The 17,538-nt window shown below is 41.5% G+C and overlaps 1 protein-coding gene across 1 annotated transcript in view; it reads right to left on the bottom strand.

Annotated features, from left to right (window-relative positions):
* LOC126419487 (odorant receptor Or2-like) overlaps positions 1-17,538 on the bottom strand; it is a 57,038-nt gene that overhangs the window by 30,802 nt on the left and 8,698 nt on the right. Inside the window, exon 2 of the mRNA XM_050086675.1 lies at positions 11,930-12,029. Coding sequence (XP_049942632.1) covers positions 11,930-12,029 — 100 coding nt within the window. The remainder of the gene's footprint in view (positions 1-11,929; positions 12,030-17,538) is intronic.

Raw genomic sequence — 17,538 nt, 5'->3', positions numbered from 1 at the left:
TGTCCAGTCATGTCCATTGCGCATTCCGACCGGCTTGGGCAATACCAGCAGGACAATGCGACAATGCACATGAACAGAATTGTTACAGAGCAGCTCTAGGAACACCCTCCGCTGGCCAGCGAATTCCCTGAACATGAACATTATTGAGCCTCTCTGGGATGCTTTGCAACGTGCTCTTCAGATGAGATCTCCAGCTCCTTGTACTCTTACGGATTTATGGACAGCCCTGCAGGATTCATGGTCTCAGTTCCCTCTAGCCCTACTCCAGACATTAGTCGAGACCGTACCACGTCGTGTTGCAGCTCCTCTGCGTGCTCGGGGGGACAGTATACGGTATTAGGCAGATGTACCAGTTTCTTTGGCTCTTCAGTGTATCTCCGTGTTTCTGCTCTAGAAGACAAGGTAATGTTTCCTATAATTACAGACTTGGCGAGTCGTTTTGATAAGCAATATTCCTTAGGTATGGTAACAGAATGAATACCAGAGTGGTACTTGTGACTAGGATTCAAATGGCTCTAAGCACTATGGGACTTAACATCTGACGTCATATGTCCCCTAGACTTAGAACTACTTAAACCTAACTAACCTAAGGACATCACACACATATGGATGTGGCAGAATTCGAACCTGCGACCGTAGCAGCAACGCGGTTCCGGACTGAAGCGCCTAGAACCGCTCGGCCACAGCGGCCGGCGACGAGGATTGATGTAGCAGAGTTTTCATTCTGTTTACATGCTGTATGTGACTCTTAATCGAGTTTAGCAAACCGATATTTCCTTCATGAAAGGTTCCTCGCACTATTGTGTATTTCATGACTACCAAAGAGAATAGGTCTTTGCATGAAAGTGACGCGTGCGGATAGAAAAATTTCAATTTCTTTACATTTTTTTTTTCCAGATTGCAGAAGGTAAGTTTGCCTCGATAACTGGAGACCAGCACTTGTCCACTGGTTTGATCCAATGTTATGTGGGACGATGTATTACCAAATACAAACAGCCAACTATTGTATGCCGTAGTCCTACTTGGAAGAATGTAGATGATGCTTAAGAGATGTTGGGTTAGATCAGATGTTGAGAAATGTTTCCAGTTAACAATAGAAAACCGTATCAGATACCAAAGGATATCCATTTTTATAAGTACGAATATATGTCTTTATAGAATCATACCTGAACGGAAGTCTGGATGCGTAATTTTACTATACTTCTAGGCATTTGTCAGTAAGGAAATCATCTTTAACGGAGGCGATGTTACATGTAGAGGCACCATACAACTCAAGAATCCGAACTGTAGTACATGCACTGAATTATGTGACAGAGAAATTTCCCCGAGATAACTTTATTTAGCGACAAATCAGTCGGCGGCTGTTGTCGCGGGAGAGGATACTGCCAGAATGAGAAGGTACCGGCTTCCACAAGTATAGTCAGTATGTGTGGACGTCCTGGGATATTCATAAGAAAAACAGTGAGTTTATGAGTAAAAAATGATTTGTATTCTGTAATACGAGGTATAATGAACATAAGGGCGTTAGAACAATTCTGAATAAAGCTAAAGATGGGAATACAAAGAAAGGTAGGACGATGTTTCTGTTTAGCCCGAGCGATAAGGAACTGACTTCAGTTTACCTGAAAGGTGAATATTTCATGTGGGCCACTGACAGTGAAGAGCATCCATGAATAAAGCTCAAGAACATTTTACAATACACGTTGCACTTGTAGGTGCCGACCGAAGTCGTCAGGGACGGAAAACCCAAACGTCGCTAGACAATCGTGTTAGGAAGTTGCTACGAAAGCAAAGAGAGCTACACTACAAAATTCAAAATAGCCAGAGCCTCACACAGAAACAAAAACTAAACGAATTCAAAATTAGCATAAGATGCGTCATGCGTGAAGTGCTCAACGAAATCGAAAGTAGAAATTCTTCTACCGATTTGACAGAAATTCCCAAGAAGTTTTAGTCTTATGTAAAATCAGCTAACGGATGGATGACATAACATATGTCCAGACACACTGTAACTGTAATGGCTTTGAAAAGAAGCATAACACAGAAAGGGCTGGAATGCTAAACGTGTTTTTCCAAATCTATTTCACAGACGATAATCGCACTGTAGTTCCTCATTTAAATCGTCTCAAGAACTCCAAAATAACAGATATAAAAAAAAAACGATCGTGGGATAGGAAAGCAAATGAAATCGCTCGATAGAATAAAACCTCAGTGACTTTTCGAGATCGATTCGATTCTTCGTAGATTATGCCACAGAAATTGCCCCGCTTCTGGCAGCAGCGTACCGTAGCTCTCTGGAGGAACGAATTGTCCCTAATGATTCAAAAAAGCACAGGTGATTACAGTTTTCGAAAATGGTAGTCGAACGAATGCATAAAACTGTATGTCTGTACTTCTGGCGACGGCCTGTTGTAGAATTTCGGAGCGTGTTTTATCACCACAATTTTTGACTTCTGTTCGTCTACAATATGCAGAAAGCACTAGATATAGGCGTCCAGGTAGCTGCAGTGCTCCTTGGCCTCGGGGAGGCATTCCATAAACTTCCGTCCTGCGACCGAAAGAACAAAATGCGAGCGCACGGAATATGAGACTAACAGAATGGTTGTACTGAAGAGTTTCTAGATTTTTTGGAACATGTTTTATGCTCGCGTACTGTGACATTTCTAGAGAGCGAATATCTTTTCTATGGGAATCAACATCGGTTCCGAAAACAACGATTTGTGAAACCTAACTGTTCTGTTCATCCACGAGACCTAGAAATCGGTAGATGTTGTCACCCAGATAGGTGTCGCGTTGCTTGAGATCCGAAAGGCTTTCAGTAAAGTTTCGCACTACCACCTAATTAACAAAATACGGCCGTACTGAATATCGGACCGACAGTATGGTTGGATTGAAGAGTTTCTAGCAAACAGAGCACAGCACGTCATTATCAACGGAGAGAAGTCTTCAGACCTAAGCGAGTGTTATAGGACCATTACTTTTCACCATATATACAAATGACCTAGTACATGACATCGGAGTTTGAGGCTTTTCGCGGATGGTACTGTTGTGCACAGACAAGTCGCATTGCTAGAAAACTGTAGCGAAATAGAGGAAGAACTACAGTGGATCAAGTCTTGTTACTGGGAGTGCTAGCTGATCCTCAGCATAAACGACTGGAAAGATGTTGGCCGTAAGAATATGGAAAGGCGCATTGTTGTATGATTACACTACTACGGAACAATCACTGGAAGAAGTTATTTTCAAATACACTATGTGACCAAAAATATCCGGACACCCCAAAAACATACGTTTCTCACATTAGGTGCATTGTGCTCCTACCTAAGGCCAGGTACTCCATATCAGCGACTTAAGTAGTAATTAGACATCATGAGAGAGCAGAATGGTGCGCTCCATGGAACTCACGGACTTCGAACGTGGTCAGGTGATTGGGTGTCTCTTGTGTCGTACGTCTGTACGCGATATTTTCACACTCCTAAATATCCCTACGTCCACTTTTTTCGATGTGATAATGCAGTGGAAACGTGAAGGGACACACACAGCACAAAAGCGTACAGGCCGACCTCGTTGTTGACTGACGGAGATTGTCGACAGTTGAAGAGGGTCGTAATGTGTAATAGGTGGACATCTATCCAGACCATCACACAGGAATTCCAAACTGCATCAGGATCCACTGCAAATACTATGATAGTTAGGCGAGAGGTGAGAAAACTTGGATTTTACGGTCGAGCGGCTGCTCATAAGCCACACATCACGCCGGTAAATGCCAGACGACTCTTCGCTTGGTGTAAGGAGCGTAAACATAGGACGATTGAACAGTGGAAAAACGTTATGTGGAGTGAAGAATCACGGTACACAACGTGGCGATCCGATGGCAGGGTGTTGGTATGGCGAATGTCCGGTGAACGTCATCTGCCAGCGTAAGCAACGCCAACGGTAAAATTCAGAGGCGGTGGTGTTATGGTGTGGTCTTTTTTAGATGGAGGGGGCTTGCACCCATTTTTGTTTTGCTTGGCACTATCATAACGCAGGCCTACATTCATGTTTTATGCACCTTCTTTCTTCAAACTGTTTCGACACGATCGAGCACCTGTTCATAATGCAGGGCCTGTGGCGGAGTGGTTACCCGACGATAACATCCCCGTAATGGACTGGCCTGCACAGAGTCCTGACCTGAGAATCATGTAGAACACCTTTGGGATGTTTTGGAACGTCGACTTCATGCCAGGCCTCACCGACCGACATCGATACCCCTCTTCAATGCAGCACTCCGTGAGGAATGGGCTGCCATTACCCAAGAAACCTTCCAGCACCTGATTGGACGTATGCCTGCAAGAGTGGAAGCTGTCATCAAGGCTAAGAGGGGGCCAACGTCATATTGAATTCCAGTATTGCCGATGGAGGACCCCACGAACTTGTAACTCATTTTCATCCAGACGTCCGGATACTTTTGATCACATAGTGTAAATATATAGCAGTATGTGCACGAAGAGATTTGAAGTGGAACGACCGCTCAAAATTAATTTTTTGTGTGGCATATGTCAGAGTGAGATTCATTGGAAAATCTGAGGAAATGTAGTACATCAGCAAAGGACGTAGTTCGCAAAAGACTCGACATTGTTTTCAGATTGCTATCCGTTCCAGATAGTATTGATAAAAGAAATACAAAAGATCAACGAAGAGCAGCACGTCTCGTTACATTTATTAAGCGCGAAAGCACTAGGAGATGCTAAGCCAACTCCAATGCAGACGCTGTGAGAGTGGCGCTCTGTATCACGGTGTTGTTTACTGTTGGTTTCCAGAGAAGAGTCACACAATAACCTGCTTCCTCCAACGAATATGACGCAAGAAGACCATGGTGATAGAATTAGAGAGATACGATCCCACTGGAAGGGTTACCAACAATCGTTCATCCGGCCAGCCATCCGCGACTGAAACAGGATAAGGGGGAAAAGGGGGAAATGACAAAGCAGTCTTCGCCACACACCATAGGACGGATTGAGGAATAGAGCTGTCTACACAGATATAAAGTGCCCATGTTTGACGGTGGTTGATGGACCACATATTGAAAATCAGTAGGTAGCTTTCTTCTCAACCAACTCTCTGCTCGGAACCTTGCAGCCAGCTTCTGATCCTTCCCCTCTCATCTTACTGGCAGAGGGGAGAATACCGACGTAGTGCCTGTGAAGAAAGATTGTCGAATTATTAATAAATTAGTTGTGATGCCCATAGACTAATTGTGGATAGAATAGTAAACCAGTATGTTGCATAGTACAGGATACGCCCATCACCTTATGATTTTCAGTTTTTAATGACAAGCGAAAATTACTGAAATGTTTTGTCTCTGTGACCTACAGAAATTTATGTCATGATCACGTTGATCATATCACGACATTTTAATACTTATCAGATATGTTAACAGTTGTTTATTCGTTAATTAGCAATGTATCAGCTTGTTGACTACGATGGTTCATTACATTTGGTCGTAAATTTACGGTTCCTCTTTGCTGGATGCATCTAGACTTCTAATACTATAATGTATATCATTTTTTTCCGTATAGATAGTAATAAATATTATGCATTATGCAACTTGAATGTTTTCATACTTGTTTTACTTAATGGTATTAGCAATCTCTGGGAATCTGCAAAGAAATGTAAGAGATAAGTCAAACTAAAAACATTTTGTAGTGAGATATTAAGTATTTCCTGGAAGCATATTAAGGTTATCTAACTGTTTAGATTACTGTGCACTGGACCTCACCACGCGACTGCGTTGATTGTTGGGTCATGGGGATCGTAAAAGATGAGAAAGGTGGTCGGTGGGGGTGGGAGTGGGGGTGGGGATGGGTGATAAGATGTGGAATTCAGTCTTTGTGTGTGTCCTTTTTAGATACATAAAATAGTATTAATTATCCTGAGGTAAAATATGTACGCCAGATTCGGTTGATTCTGTAGTTGTTCGACTGATTTTTATTGTTAAATAATTATCTCTTTTATTTCTTCGTGGACAGCTGTAAATCTCCAATACTATTTGGTGATAAACGTTGATGTAAATAAATTTTAGTGGCATAAAACGGATAGTACTTATATTTCCCTACATCATAAACGTAAGTATATTGTAGTTGTAAAATTCTAGAATCAGAACCTTACTATCCAACACTTAAGATACTCTGACGCAGACGTGGATTTGGTACTGGGCACTTCACGTGCTGCTGTGTCTAGAGTGTTGGATACACAGGCCCCTGCCCTCAAACTAGTCACCAGCGCAGTGACAGATAGCGATCTGTCAGCACATAACAATAAAGATACACGTATTCAATAATGGGTACAGGAGACACTGTTCCCTATGTCACAAAACAAGGCGTTGCAGTGGTAAAACACTAGGTTCGTGTTCGCAAAGACCGCGGGTCAAATCCTCGGCCAGCCAGCCATATTCAGGCTTTGGACGATTTCCATAAATCACTTAGCACGAGTCCCGGGATCGTTCCTTTGAAAGGGGACGGCAGATTTTCTTTTCTATAGTTCCCACTCCGAGCTTGTGCTCCATCTATAATACTGCCCTCGACGACAGTACGTCGAACTCGAGTCTACCTTCCGTCTAGTTTCACATCTACACTTTTATGCCTCACAATTTCACGCCACAGAGATTAACATCACGTCAGGAATCCACCATTAAGAGCATGTTGAACGGTAGTTTCGGCTAAAGACTCAAGTAGATGACGGTTCACGCTTTTGGTGGGATACGAGTACGTCGGAAGCCACGTTAGAAGATTCCCCCCACCAGTTAAAAGGGATCCGTTCTGGAAAGTGAATGAAGTGATCTCATGTGCTGGGATGGCTGGAGAACATTACTGCCCCCCTCCCCCCAGCACCAAGCGACATATCATTTCCACCCCATCCACCCTCCTCCTCCCATCTCACCATTGCTTCGTCTCCTCTCCATCAGACATACGTTACCTTTCCTCGGGTTCTTGGTAACACCCATTAAAATACGTAAATCTATCTCTAATGATGGTGGAAGTTTTTTTCTTTCAAAAAAATGCTAAATAGTATTGTTTTCTTCATGGTTGTTTTTGTGGTCCTTAGCCCGAAGATTTGTTTGATACAGCTACCCATGCTAGTCTATCCTGTTCAAGACTCTTTATCCCCAGATAAGTGCCGCACCTACATCCATTTGAATCGGCTTAGTGTATTCAAGCCTTTATTTCCTTCTACAGTTTTCGTCCATCACTTCCTTCCAATACCTAATGGACAATTCCTTGATCCCTCGTGAACTCCCCTATCAATCTATCCCTTATTTTAGATAAGTTGTGCCACACATTTCCTTTTACCTGAGTTCGATTTAGTATCTCATTTGTCATTCGATGCACCCACTTCAGCATTCTTCTGTAACAACAGCACATCTGCAAACGTTCAATTTCTTCGTTCTTAAGTTTAAATTCCATATGACTACAATCTAGACAATACCATTAGAAAATACTGCCTAACACTTAAATTTATACTTGATGTGAACAAATTCCTCTTTTTCAGAACCGCTTTTATTCATATGTACTCTAATTTGGCCATGATCAGTTATTTTACTGATGTTAATTTTATAATCTCTTTTTGAAGGACTTATCCATTCCGTTCACCTGCTGTTCCATCTCCTTAACCGTCTCTGACTCAATAGCAATGTCATCGGAAAACCGCTAAGCTTTTATTTCTTCTCCCTGACGTTTAATTCCTTTTCCAAACTTCCCCTTAGTTTTCTTCACCGAATGCTCAGACTGAATAACGTCTCACACGCTTCTGTACAACTTCCTCCTGTGACTCTTATAACTGCGTTCTCTGCAAGTTGTAAATAATTTTTCGCTCGCTCTATTTTATTCCTGCTTCCTTTTAAATTCCACATAAGTGTAGTGCAGTTATTATATAGTTCCTGATGTCTGAGGGTATTTCACCGGTCTCATTTCTCTTGCCCATAACATGGATTACTTTTTTTCGCCATTAGTCTCCAAAGGATCTCGATAATTCTGTGGAATGTAGTTTACTCCTTTTTATCGCAGTATCGTATCTGCTATTACCTCTTCACCCGCTTCCTCCTCTCTATCAATAATATTGTCCTCAAATCTGATTCTCTTTCATAGACTCTCTATGCATTCCTTCCAACATACAGGTTTCCCTTCTTTGCCTAGTTGAGGCTAACTGTCTGAGCTCATGTCCATTCAGCTGCTTCTCATTTCTCCGAAGATCTCTTTACCTTTCCTAAAGGTAACAACTGTTCTTTTAACCTAGTTACATATCTTTATATAGCCTTGCAGTTGTCCTGGTAACATTACTACTTAGCCATTTTATACATTCCATGAGTCTCATTTTATAGCCGTGTGTATTCCCTTTGGCCTGCTTCATTTGCTGAATTCTTATATTTTCTCCTTTCAGCATTTTAATTCGATATCTCTTGTGATAGCTAAGGTTTTATATTAGGCATTGTCTCTTTAACTATTTGATCTTCGGCCACATTCACTATTATCTATTCATCTTCAACAGTATTTCTTTCCCCTTCTTGAACCAGTTTTTGTGCTTGAGTCAACTTTTACCTCAGGATTCTTTCAACTTGCCGAATCCCATTCCCTTAATTTCTATCTTTTTTGCAATTTCGGCAGTTTTAATTCACTATTCAAAATTAATAAATTATGGTCATAGTCCAAACTTGCCGCTGGAAATGTCTTACAGGTTAAAATCTGGCTCCAAAATCTTTCGGAGGTCTGGATGGGGTACAATTTTACTTCAGTAGTATATTACCAAAGAGGACGTCGTCATCATTAAGGCATGCAGTAGAATTCGAGACCATGGGAAAAAAATAACGGTAGTTGTTTCCCCTTTCTTTCAACTGTTCGGAATACCAGCGCAGCGAAGCCATGTTGGCTAACGTTGCACGGTGAGAGCAGTCAATTATCGGTACTATTCTCCTTGCAACTACTGAAAGGGCTGCTACCCCTCTTCAGCAACTACGGATAAGTTTGATCTCTATACAGATACTCTCCTTTGTGGCTACAGCCATGGCACAGCAGTCTGTATCGCTGAGGTACGCAATCCGTCCTTCTTTGGCAGGGACCGTAATTCCTCTGTAACTCTGTAACGGAAATACATTTATAAATCTCATTCCTTCTGCGAAATAACTCCGAAATTGTGATTACAAGCCACCATTAACTTCAGCATAAAATATTGTCCTGTACCAGTGGAATTGAAATTTAAACTTTACGATTGAGTCCCCATTAACAGAGCTAAAACTTCACCCGTGTCGTAGATTACTTTGTGTGACGTTATAGACTGTGCTATATGCATGATGGGACACAGGCCTATTTTGCTGTTGACACAAAACGGTCCAAGGCGGTTAGGTCAAACAGAACTTGTGCTATGGCCTTAAAGTCACCTGACATCAATCCTTTGGGTTGATTGAAGAACTTGATCACTGAAATTTACAAGCTAATCCGAGGGTGTTTGAAAATATTCGAAAATCACTGCTGACACGAAAGCAATATTTCCTTTCAATGTAAGGACGATAGGTTGATCTCCTCCTTCAACTGGTATGAGTTATAGCAAACCAAGAACTACCGCAACCTCCTTCGTTTACCGAAATTTCCGACAGTACCTTCTTTCCAGTAATGTTTACCCTGATTTTCAACTAACAAGTATGAGATTCATGTTTCTCAGTGGTGCGTTGTGCACTGCTGCATCTGCGAAATCTTCCCTCGTTCCAAATTTGTCCATAAGCTAATAATAAATTTTTATATTTATGTGAGATAATGTTGTGCTACGAAAAACGTTATCCTACAGATCCAATTGTACATGAGTTACAAAAAGTGCCACGTATATCTGATATTTTTGAAGTATTTTTTACGTAATTGTTCACGAAATTTATTTATTAACATAATAGAAAATTTCTGTGTTTCAGAAAAATACTTAACTTCACTTAAATACGGCCACGTTGTAGAAATACCTAAATATTTACTATCTTATGAACGTGGCAAATTTGAAAATTTAGAAAGTTGTGTTTCGTGATTGTTTGGAACAATCTGTGTTACTGATATTATCCTTACTTTTTTATAAACTTCAAATACGCCGTTTTGTTTAAATTGTTCCTTACTTGAAAACAGAAAATCATTGTAAATGTTAGTTAGAACCATAACCGTTTCTAGAACATACTAGATGGGTTCAGATGGCTCTGAGCACTATGGGATTTAACAGCTGTGGTCATCAGTCCCCTAGAACTTAAAACTACTTAAACCTAACTAACCTAAGGACATCACACACATCCATGCCCGAGGCAGGATTCGAACATACTAGAGGTTTGTATTCTAAGATACAGGAATGAATCCAAGCCCTGAGAAAGGAGTGCTTATAGAGAAGTTCCGTTTAGCATAAAAAAGAGGGTCTATCGCAAATCTTCATCGTTGTAACAACGAACAGAAACGTACAGTAAAACACTGCGTAGTGTAAATGTGAAAAAGCTTATGAGTATAAAATTTTATTCATGTTACCATTTTTCTGTGAATTTCATGTGGCCAATCTATTATCAGTTTAAATATATCGTGCACTGGCTGTGTTCGTAACTGGAAGAGTGATTGTTAGGTAAAAGAATGAAAGGGCAACAATATGGAGTGTACAGTAATTTACAACATGTAACTTGTTAAAGTACTACTGTATATTTTGTTAAGGTATCTACTGGGTGATGTTTTTAGCTCAGTTACCTCAGACTCAGCCGCTTGTGTCGCTTTGGACTCAAACTGGCCCTCTTGACATGAAATAAAAATGTCACTTGTCTGCTGTTATCAAAACCCGCTGAATCATACTGGCACCTACTGTTCGAGCATGTTTATCTATTTTTTCACCTGTAACAATCTGCTGTGTACCTGTGCCTTCCCTACGACAATTCTTCATCCCATCCTTCTGAAAATGCAATGATTGTGTGACAATGTTGCCCAAGAGGCCACCGTCTGGGGAAGCTCGGACCCCGGGTGCAAGTTTAATTTCAGGTGACGCCATACGGGGCGACTTGCGGCTCAGTGATGATGGGGACAACATGACACTCATTCCACGATCAGAGAAGATCTCCAACCCGTCCGGAAATCGAACCCGAGTCCGCTGCATGGCAGGCAAGCACGTAACCAATCAGCTTTTTTCTTTTTCTTTTCTTTTTGCATTTTGTTCGTTGTTCATCGTTGTGTTTGGTCGTTGCGGACGTCACATGACATCCGTTCAAGTTCTTTCGTTGATCCTTCCACTCAGTTTTTTTTTATTACAGAGGCCAATCAGCTCTCTGACCGAACACGCTGAGCTACCGTGCCGGCATATAAATAGGCGAACATCTTTCTGGAATCTTACCGCGATAGTTTAGAGAAAAACTCCATGTACCTGTTCAAATTATACTAAGAGAGTATATGTCAAAGAAATTGTTCAAGTAACTTGCGGGAATGTTGTCAGGCGTCGTAGTCAACAACCGTAGATGTTTCAACAGAAACACACCTTGTCATTTTGAAGGGACAACTTGGCAGGTGTGTGATTGTCGACGACGTCACTTGGCAGCTTTCCCGTCGAATTATTTGAACATTGTTTACGTCCCAAGTAACTCAAGTCTCACACTGTCAGTGCTTGGTTGACCCTGCGGGTCTACTGACCTCAACCCCATTGAGCACCTCCGGGACTCCATTAAGCGAGATGTGTGCATTCTGGACCCAGCTCCGGCCTACCTCCGTCGGTTGTGGGCAGTGGTTAGGCACTCGAGCATCAGGTGACTTCCCAGCGCTTACGGTGAACCATGGAACACGTTGCACGACGCGCCGCAGCCGTTATCAGGGAAAAGGGGGGCGCTCCTGACTACTAATTATATCTATGGGAGTTGCTTATGAGTGTTGCTATAAATATGTATAATGTTAATGAAAGGCCTTACGTATGTCGCTTGGAATAGCGCCACACATGCGACGAGGACACTGAAGACAAACTGCGTCATTGCTATTGGGCTCATGGTGTCGTTTAGGTGCCTCACGAACCTGTAATACGAGAAGGAATTCAGTGACTGGCAAGTTTGTCATATTTATTTGATATCGCTCTTTATACGAAAACAAAATTAACTTCTAGACTGGAAAACCTCTTATCTAAACGAAATTGTTAATTAGTTTAAAAAGTTGTCTCAAATGTTCCAACACAGTTCTTCTAAAAGTGTACAACTTTTGTTTCTGCAGTTATTATATTTAAGACTAGCTGAGACTCACGATTTTTATTCGTTTCTTGATATTGCAAAGTCATCAGTCTTTTAGCATTTCTGGTGTGTTCAGAAAGACAATACAGTTTTCTAGGAACTTTATTTGTAAACAAAACAAAAATCAATGTAATGAGTAGGCACCCAAATCACAAAGAAAATTCAATAAATTCGTTTTTCCTAGCAAAGAATATAAATGAAACCGATCCAAAGATGCAAAGCAGTGTCGTAAGTTTTTAATGCAGAACACTGAATCAGTAATTCGTTATATGTTAGCTAAGTGAATTCTCTGTTAGCTAGCCGGCCGGTGTGGCCGAACAGTTCTAGGCGCTACAGTCTGGAACCGCGCGACCGGAACGGTCGCAGATTCGAATCCTGCCTCGGGCATGGGTGTGTGTGATGTCCTTAGGTTAGTTAGGTTTAAGTAGTTCTAAGTTCTAGGGGACTGATGACCTCAGAAGTTAAGTCCCATAGTGCTCAGAGCCATTTTTTTCTCTGTTAGCTTGTATTTGTAAACATACGTCACTGATGAAAATTTCCGAAAGTACATCCGTCACTGAGTTAAAAAACAATAACAATGACATCTATCGGTCCTTTGGGGCACTACTAAACTAACAGCGGTATCATTTGGTTCTTTGGTGTGTTACACGGTGATGATTTAACATCCGAACTACTTAGCTGAGCAGCTGATTTTAAGGAAAAATTTAAATTACGTTCTCTCTCTTTCTATAATCAACTGGAACAAATACCTCATCAGCGCAGCAGAATGTTGACGAGTGTTATCTAACAAAGCACAACACCCCTGTACAATATTCGCTGCTTGGATTGAGCGGTGCGGCGTAGTCGGTGAAGGTTCTTCTGACAAGGGAACCTCCTCATCGCACCCCCCTGAGATTTAATTATAAGTTGGCACAGTGGATAGGCCTTGAAAAACTGAACACAGATCAATCGAGAAAACAGGAAGAAGTTGTGTGGAACTATGAAAAAATAAGCAAAATATACAAACTGAGTAGTCTATGTGCAATATAGGCAACATCATGGATGATCTGAGCCGAGGAGCGCCGTGGTCCTGTGGTTAGCGTGAGCTGCTGCTGCATGAGAGGTCCTTGGTTCAAGTCTTCCCTCGTGTGAAAATTTTACTTTCCTTATTTTCGCAAGGTTATGATCTGTCCGTTCGTTCATTGACGTCTCTGTTCACTGTAATAAGTTTAGTGTCTGTGTTTTGCGACCGCACCGCAAAACGGTGCGATTAGTAGACGAAAGGACGTGCCTCTCCAATGGGAACCGAAAACATTTGATCGCAAGGTCATAGGTCAACCGTTTCCTCCACAGGAAAACACGTCTGAGATATTCTATACGACACTGGTGACGGCATGTGCGTCACATGACAGGAATATGTTGTCGACCCACCTAACTTGTACACTTGGCGAGTGGGTAAAAAGGTTTAGGTTTTCTTGTGGATGTGATAATTACTCCCAAAAAAGTGATGAAAACATAAGAATTTGTCACATAAACTGAAAATAAAAAATTAAGCTTTTCACTCGAGGGAAGTCTTGAACCAAGGACCCCTCGTTCCACAGCTGCTCACGCCAACCAAGGGACCACAACGCTCCTAAATTCATATTATCCTTGATGTTGCCTATGTTGCTTGTAGACTACTCTGTATATTTTGCTTATTTTTTCATAGTTCCACACAACTTCTTCCTCTTTTCTCGATTGATCTGTGTTCAGTTTTTCAAGGCCTGTCCACTGTACCAACTTATAACTAAATTTGAGGGGGGTGCGATGGGGAGGTTCCCTTGTGCGAGCAGGCCGTGCGCCGGTGCATTTATGGTCACTCCTGTGAGCACAAAGACGGTGAATAGTACGTCATTTCGATCCCAAGACACTTTGACCGTAACCTCTTCAGGTGCTCAAATTTATTTTGCTTGTATATCTTCGCTGGAGGTTGTAAATGATGCTAGTGCATTGACTAGCGCTTTCTTTCTGGACTTAAATGCGAAGTACGATTAACAGTGTGGCTCAAAAACTCTTCGCCATCCTTGTCGTACCGAGTGAGAAAAGTCAGTGCAGCTCTGATTTTTTGTGTTTTCTCGGTACATCCGCATGGTACACGTCGCGGAACTCACATGGTACGTATTTTTTGTTCCTGAAGTCACCACTAACATTTTCTTAAAGAACTGCTCTTGAAATTTCAGCCAAGAACAAACTCAATCCGTGAAAAGGGAAAGTCTGTCTTGTTGAATTTTTTCCTCATTCCTTGATTTCAGTTCTTCAGTCGCAACTAAAGATTGCCCTAATAGTTGTTAATGATAAAAATTCGTTCTTCCGCCAGTAAGTGAGTTGAACCATCTTCGAGTTTAAGCCTCATTCAGTACGTTTCCACAAACGGTTATCTGTTTGTAAATTTCGATAGGAAAGACTTTTTTGCATTCAGAAACCCTATTACGCTACGATCATCACTTTTTCGGGGATCAGTTTTTTCACTCGCTTTAAAATCGCACAAGTAAACAATGAACGACCGTCCGTGCTCGCTGTTAGCGTCATACTGGAGCCATGGAGTGGGAAAGTGTATTTCACAACGACTGTAGTGGGATGGGGGTTTGTGGTAGCGTGAAGGGAAGGGGGAGGTATAAATACGCGGCTCGACAGATCAAAACATTTTTTTCTTACTATATTACTCTCGTGGAATGAAAGTGAAAGTTCCAAGTTAACTTACATTAGCACTTTATCTAACGAACAACTTCGGTCCGACTCAGAAATGTCGGAAGCAATTTCGCAGACCATACTTTCCTGAAGCCTTTTAATAACTTGACGTAATACGACCACAGTATTTCATTGTGCTCAGTCAGTAAAACTGAAAGGAAATGGTAATTTAGTTAAACAGAAATCAGTTATTAAACACGTGGTAACATTCACTGCCTGCAGGTAGCGCTACTGTATTTGAGCACGAATGGAACCTGTGCAATGTTCACAATGCGTTGCAAGTGACAGTCGTGGCCAGGACAATGATGTGTGTAGTTTTGGGTGCATTATGACTGAGCACAGTGAATTCGAACGTAGGAAAATTGTTGGTGCTCCTATGGTGGGCACATCCGTAACAAATGTGGCCGAGGTGATTGGTGTTTCAAGAGCTATTGTACAGAAGATTTATACCGCATGCAACGAACGCGGGAAATAATCATCCGCTAAGTCACAAGGCGGATAAAATTCTGTGTTGATAGGTCGTAACAGACGGTCATTGAAGAGGATTAAGGCTATAATTGGTCGATGACAGCTGCAAAAGTCACCGCAGAACTGCTGAAGCTATAAAAGCAGGATTACGGAGTAATAGAAAAAAGTCATTTGGAGTATTGTTTCACACTGTTTCCAACTTCGTACGAGACGTGAAATATGGCTGGAGATCGGTGATGATTTTGGCAGCCATATCATGGTATTCCATGTGTCCTATGGTTTCCATGCAAGTTTGTGTTGTTACGAAGGAGTGTGCGACCATTTTGACCGATAGTTCCATCCCACGAAACAATCAGTGTTCGTTCTGGATCGGTGATGTTATGTTCCAAGCGATAGGGCACCTATTGACACAGCTCGCATCGTCCAGACCGCTCGAGTGAGCACGAGGATGAACTATGGCATCTCCCTTGGCCAAAACAGTCACTAGATCTCAATATAATTTAGCCTTTGTTGTCTACTTTTAGAGAGAAGAATGCGTGATGTATCCAGCTCCATCAGCGTTAACTGAACTTTTTCAGGGAGGGAGAATGGTATAAGATCCCTTGAAAAAATAGGAAAAAATTATCGGACTGTATCTATCCTTTCGGAGACGTCTGTAAGCTGTTTTCAGAGCCAACGGTTTTTCTACACCGTAGTAGGCATGATAACGTTTTGTGCTTCTGCGTTTTCACGCTTCTTTCCACCATTTGAAAGGCATGTATAAAAACCAAGAGGGAAAAATAAGATAGGAAGAACAAGAACTAAGTTCTTGGATTAAACAGGACGTAAGGCAATGGTGGAGTCTTTCGCTCCTGCTATTCAATCTATACGTCGAAGAACCAGTGGCGTAATTAAATGAGGGGTTCAAGTGTGCGACTAGAATTCAGGGTGACAGTATATCAATGATGAAATTCGGTTCAAATGATTCAAATGCCTCTGAGCACTATGTGACTTAGCTTCTGAGGTCATCAGTCGCCTAGAACTTAGAACGAATTAAACCTAACTAACCTAAGGACTTCACACACATCCATGCCCGAGGCAGGATTCGAACCTGCGACCGTAGCGGTCGCTCTGCTCCAGTTTGTAGCGCCTAGAACCGCACGGCCACTCCGGCCGGCTAAAATTTGGTAGTGAAATGGCTATCTCAGGAAAAGTGAAGCATAATTATAGAATCTGTTGAATATAATGAGCAGTTTAATGACGATAGAATATGGGTTGTGAGTAATCCGAAGAACGGCGATGAATGGAATGAACAGTCTTATGATTACGCAATATGGATACAGAGTAAACCGAAGAGCGCCAAAGTAGCGAAGAGCAGCAGAAAAGAGAATAACGAGAAACTTACCATTAAACCTGCTGATTACGAAGCAGATGAAGTTAAGGAATTCTACTACCTAGGAATGTAAAATAATCCGTTATGAACGAAGTAGGGAGGACATAAGAAGCAGGCTAGCTCCTATAAAATGGGCTTTACCGGCGAAGAAAAGTCTACTAGTTTCAAACCTTAATTTCAAGGTGAAATTTCCCAGAATGTTCAGTTTGAGCACAGCATTGCACAGTAAGAAATCATGGTCAGAATGTTGAACATTAGATTCACTAATATGGTAAGGAATGACGAGGTTCTCCGCAGAATCGATGAAGAAAGGGACATATGGAAAACACAGATAAGAAGAAGAGACAGGATGAATGGATATGCTTTAAGATTTAAGACACCCAGGAATTGTTTCCACAGTACTAATAACTGTAGAGGGAGCAAGAGATTGAGATACTTACCTCTGTATATAAAATGCAATGTCGCCAAACCAACAGGAATAGGAACCTGAAATCTGCGGATGGTGATGTTACACTGTAGTCGTCGTTTAAGAAGGGATTTTTTTTTTAAATTACAGCTCCAAGGGGATAAAATAAGGGATGAAATGTTTTCTTCAAATATGTCACTATTAGAACGATTTTGAAGCAGGATCTACGAAAAGTAGTTTTTGGTTTCTCGGTCACAAATAAAAAAATGTTTCAGCATTTTTCGAAATTTAACCCCTTATCGGGTGAAATAGTGGCTGAATTTTTTTGAAATAAATCATTATTAAGGA

This window comes from Schistocerca serialis, chromosome 9 (assembly GCF_023864345.2).
Source record: "Schistocerca serialis cubense isolate TAMUIC-IGC-003099 chromosome 9, iqSchSeri2.2, whole genome shotgun sequence".
Taxonomy (NCBI): Eukaryota; Metazoa; Arthropoda; class Insecta; order Orthoptera; family Acrididae; genus Schistocerca; species Schistocerca serialis.
Note: the sequence above shows the minus strand (reverse complement) of the source record. Positions and strands in the feature narration are given on the sequence as shown.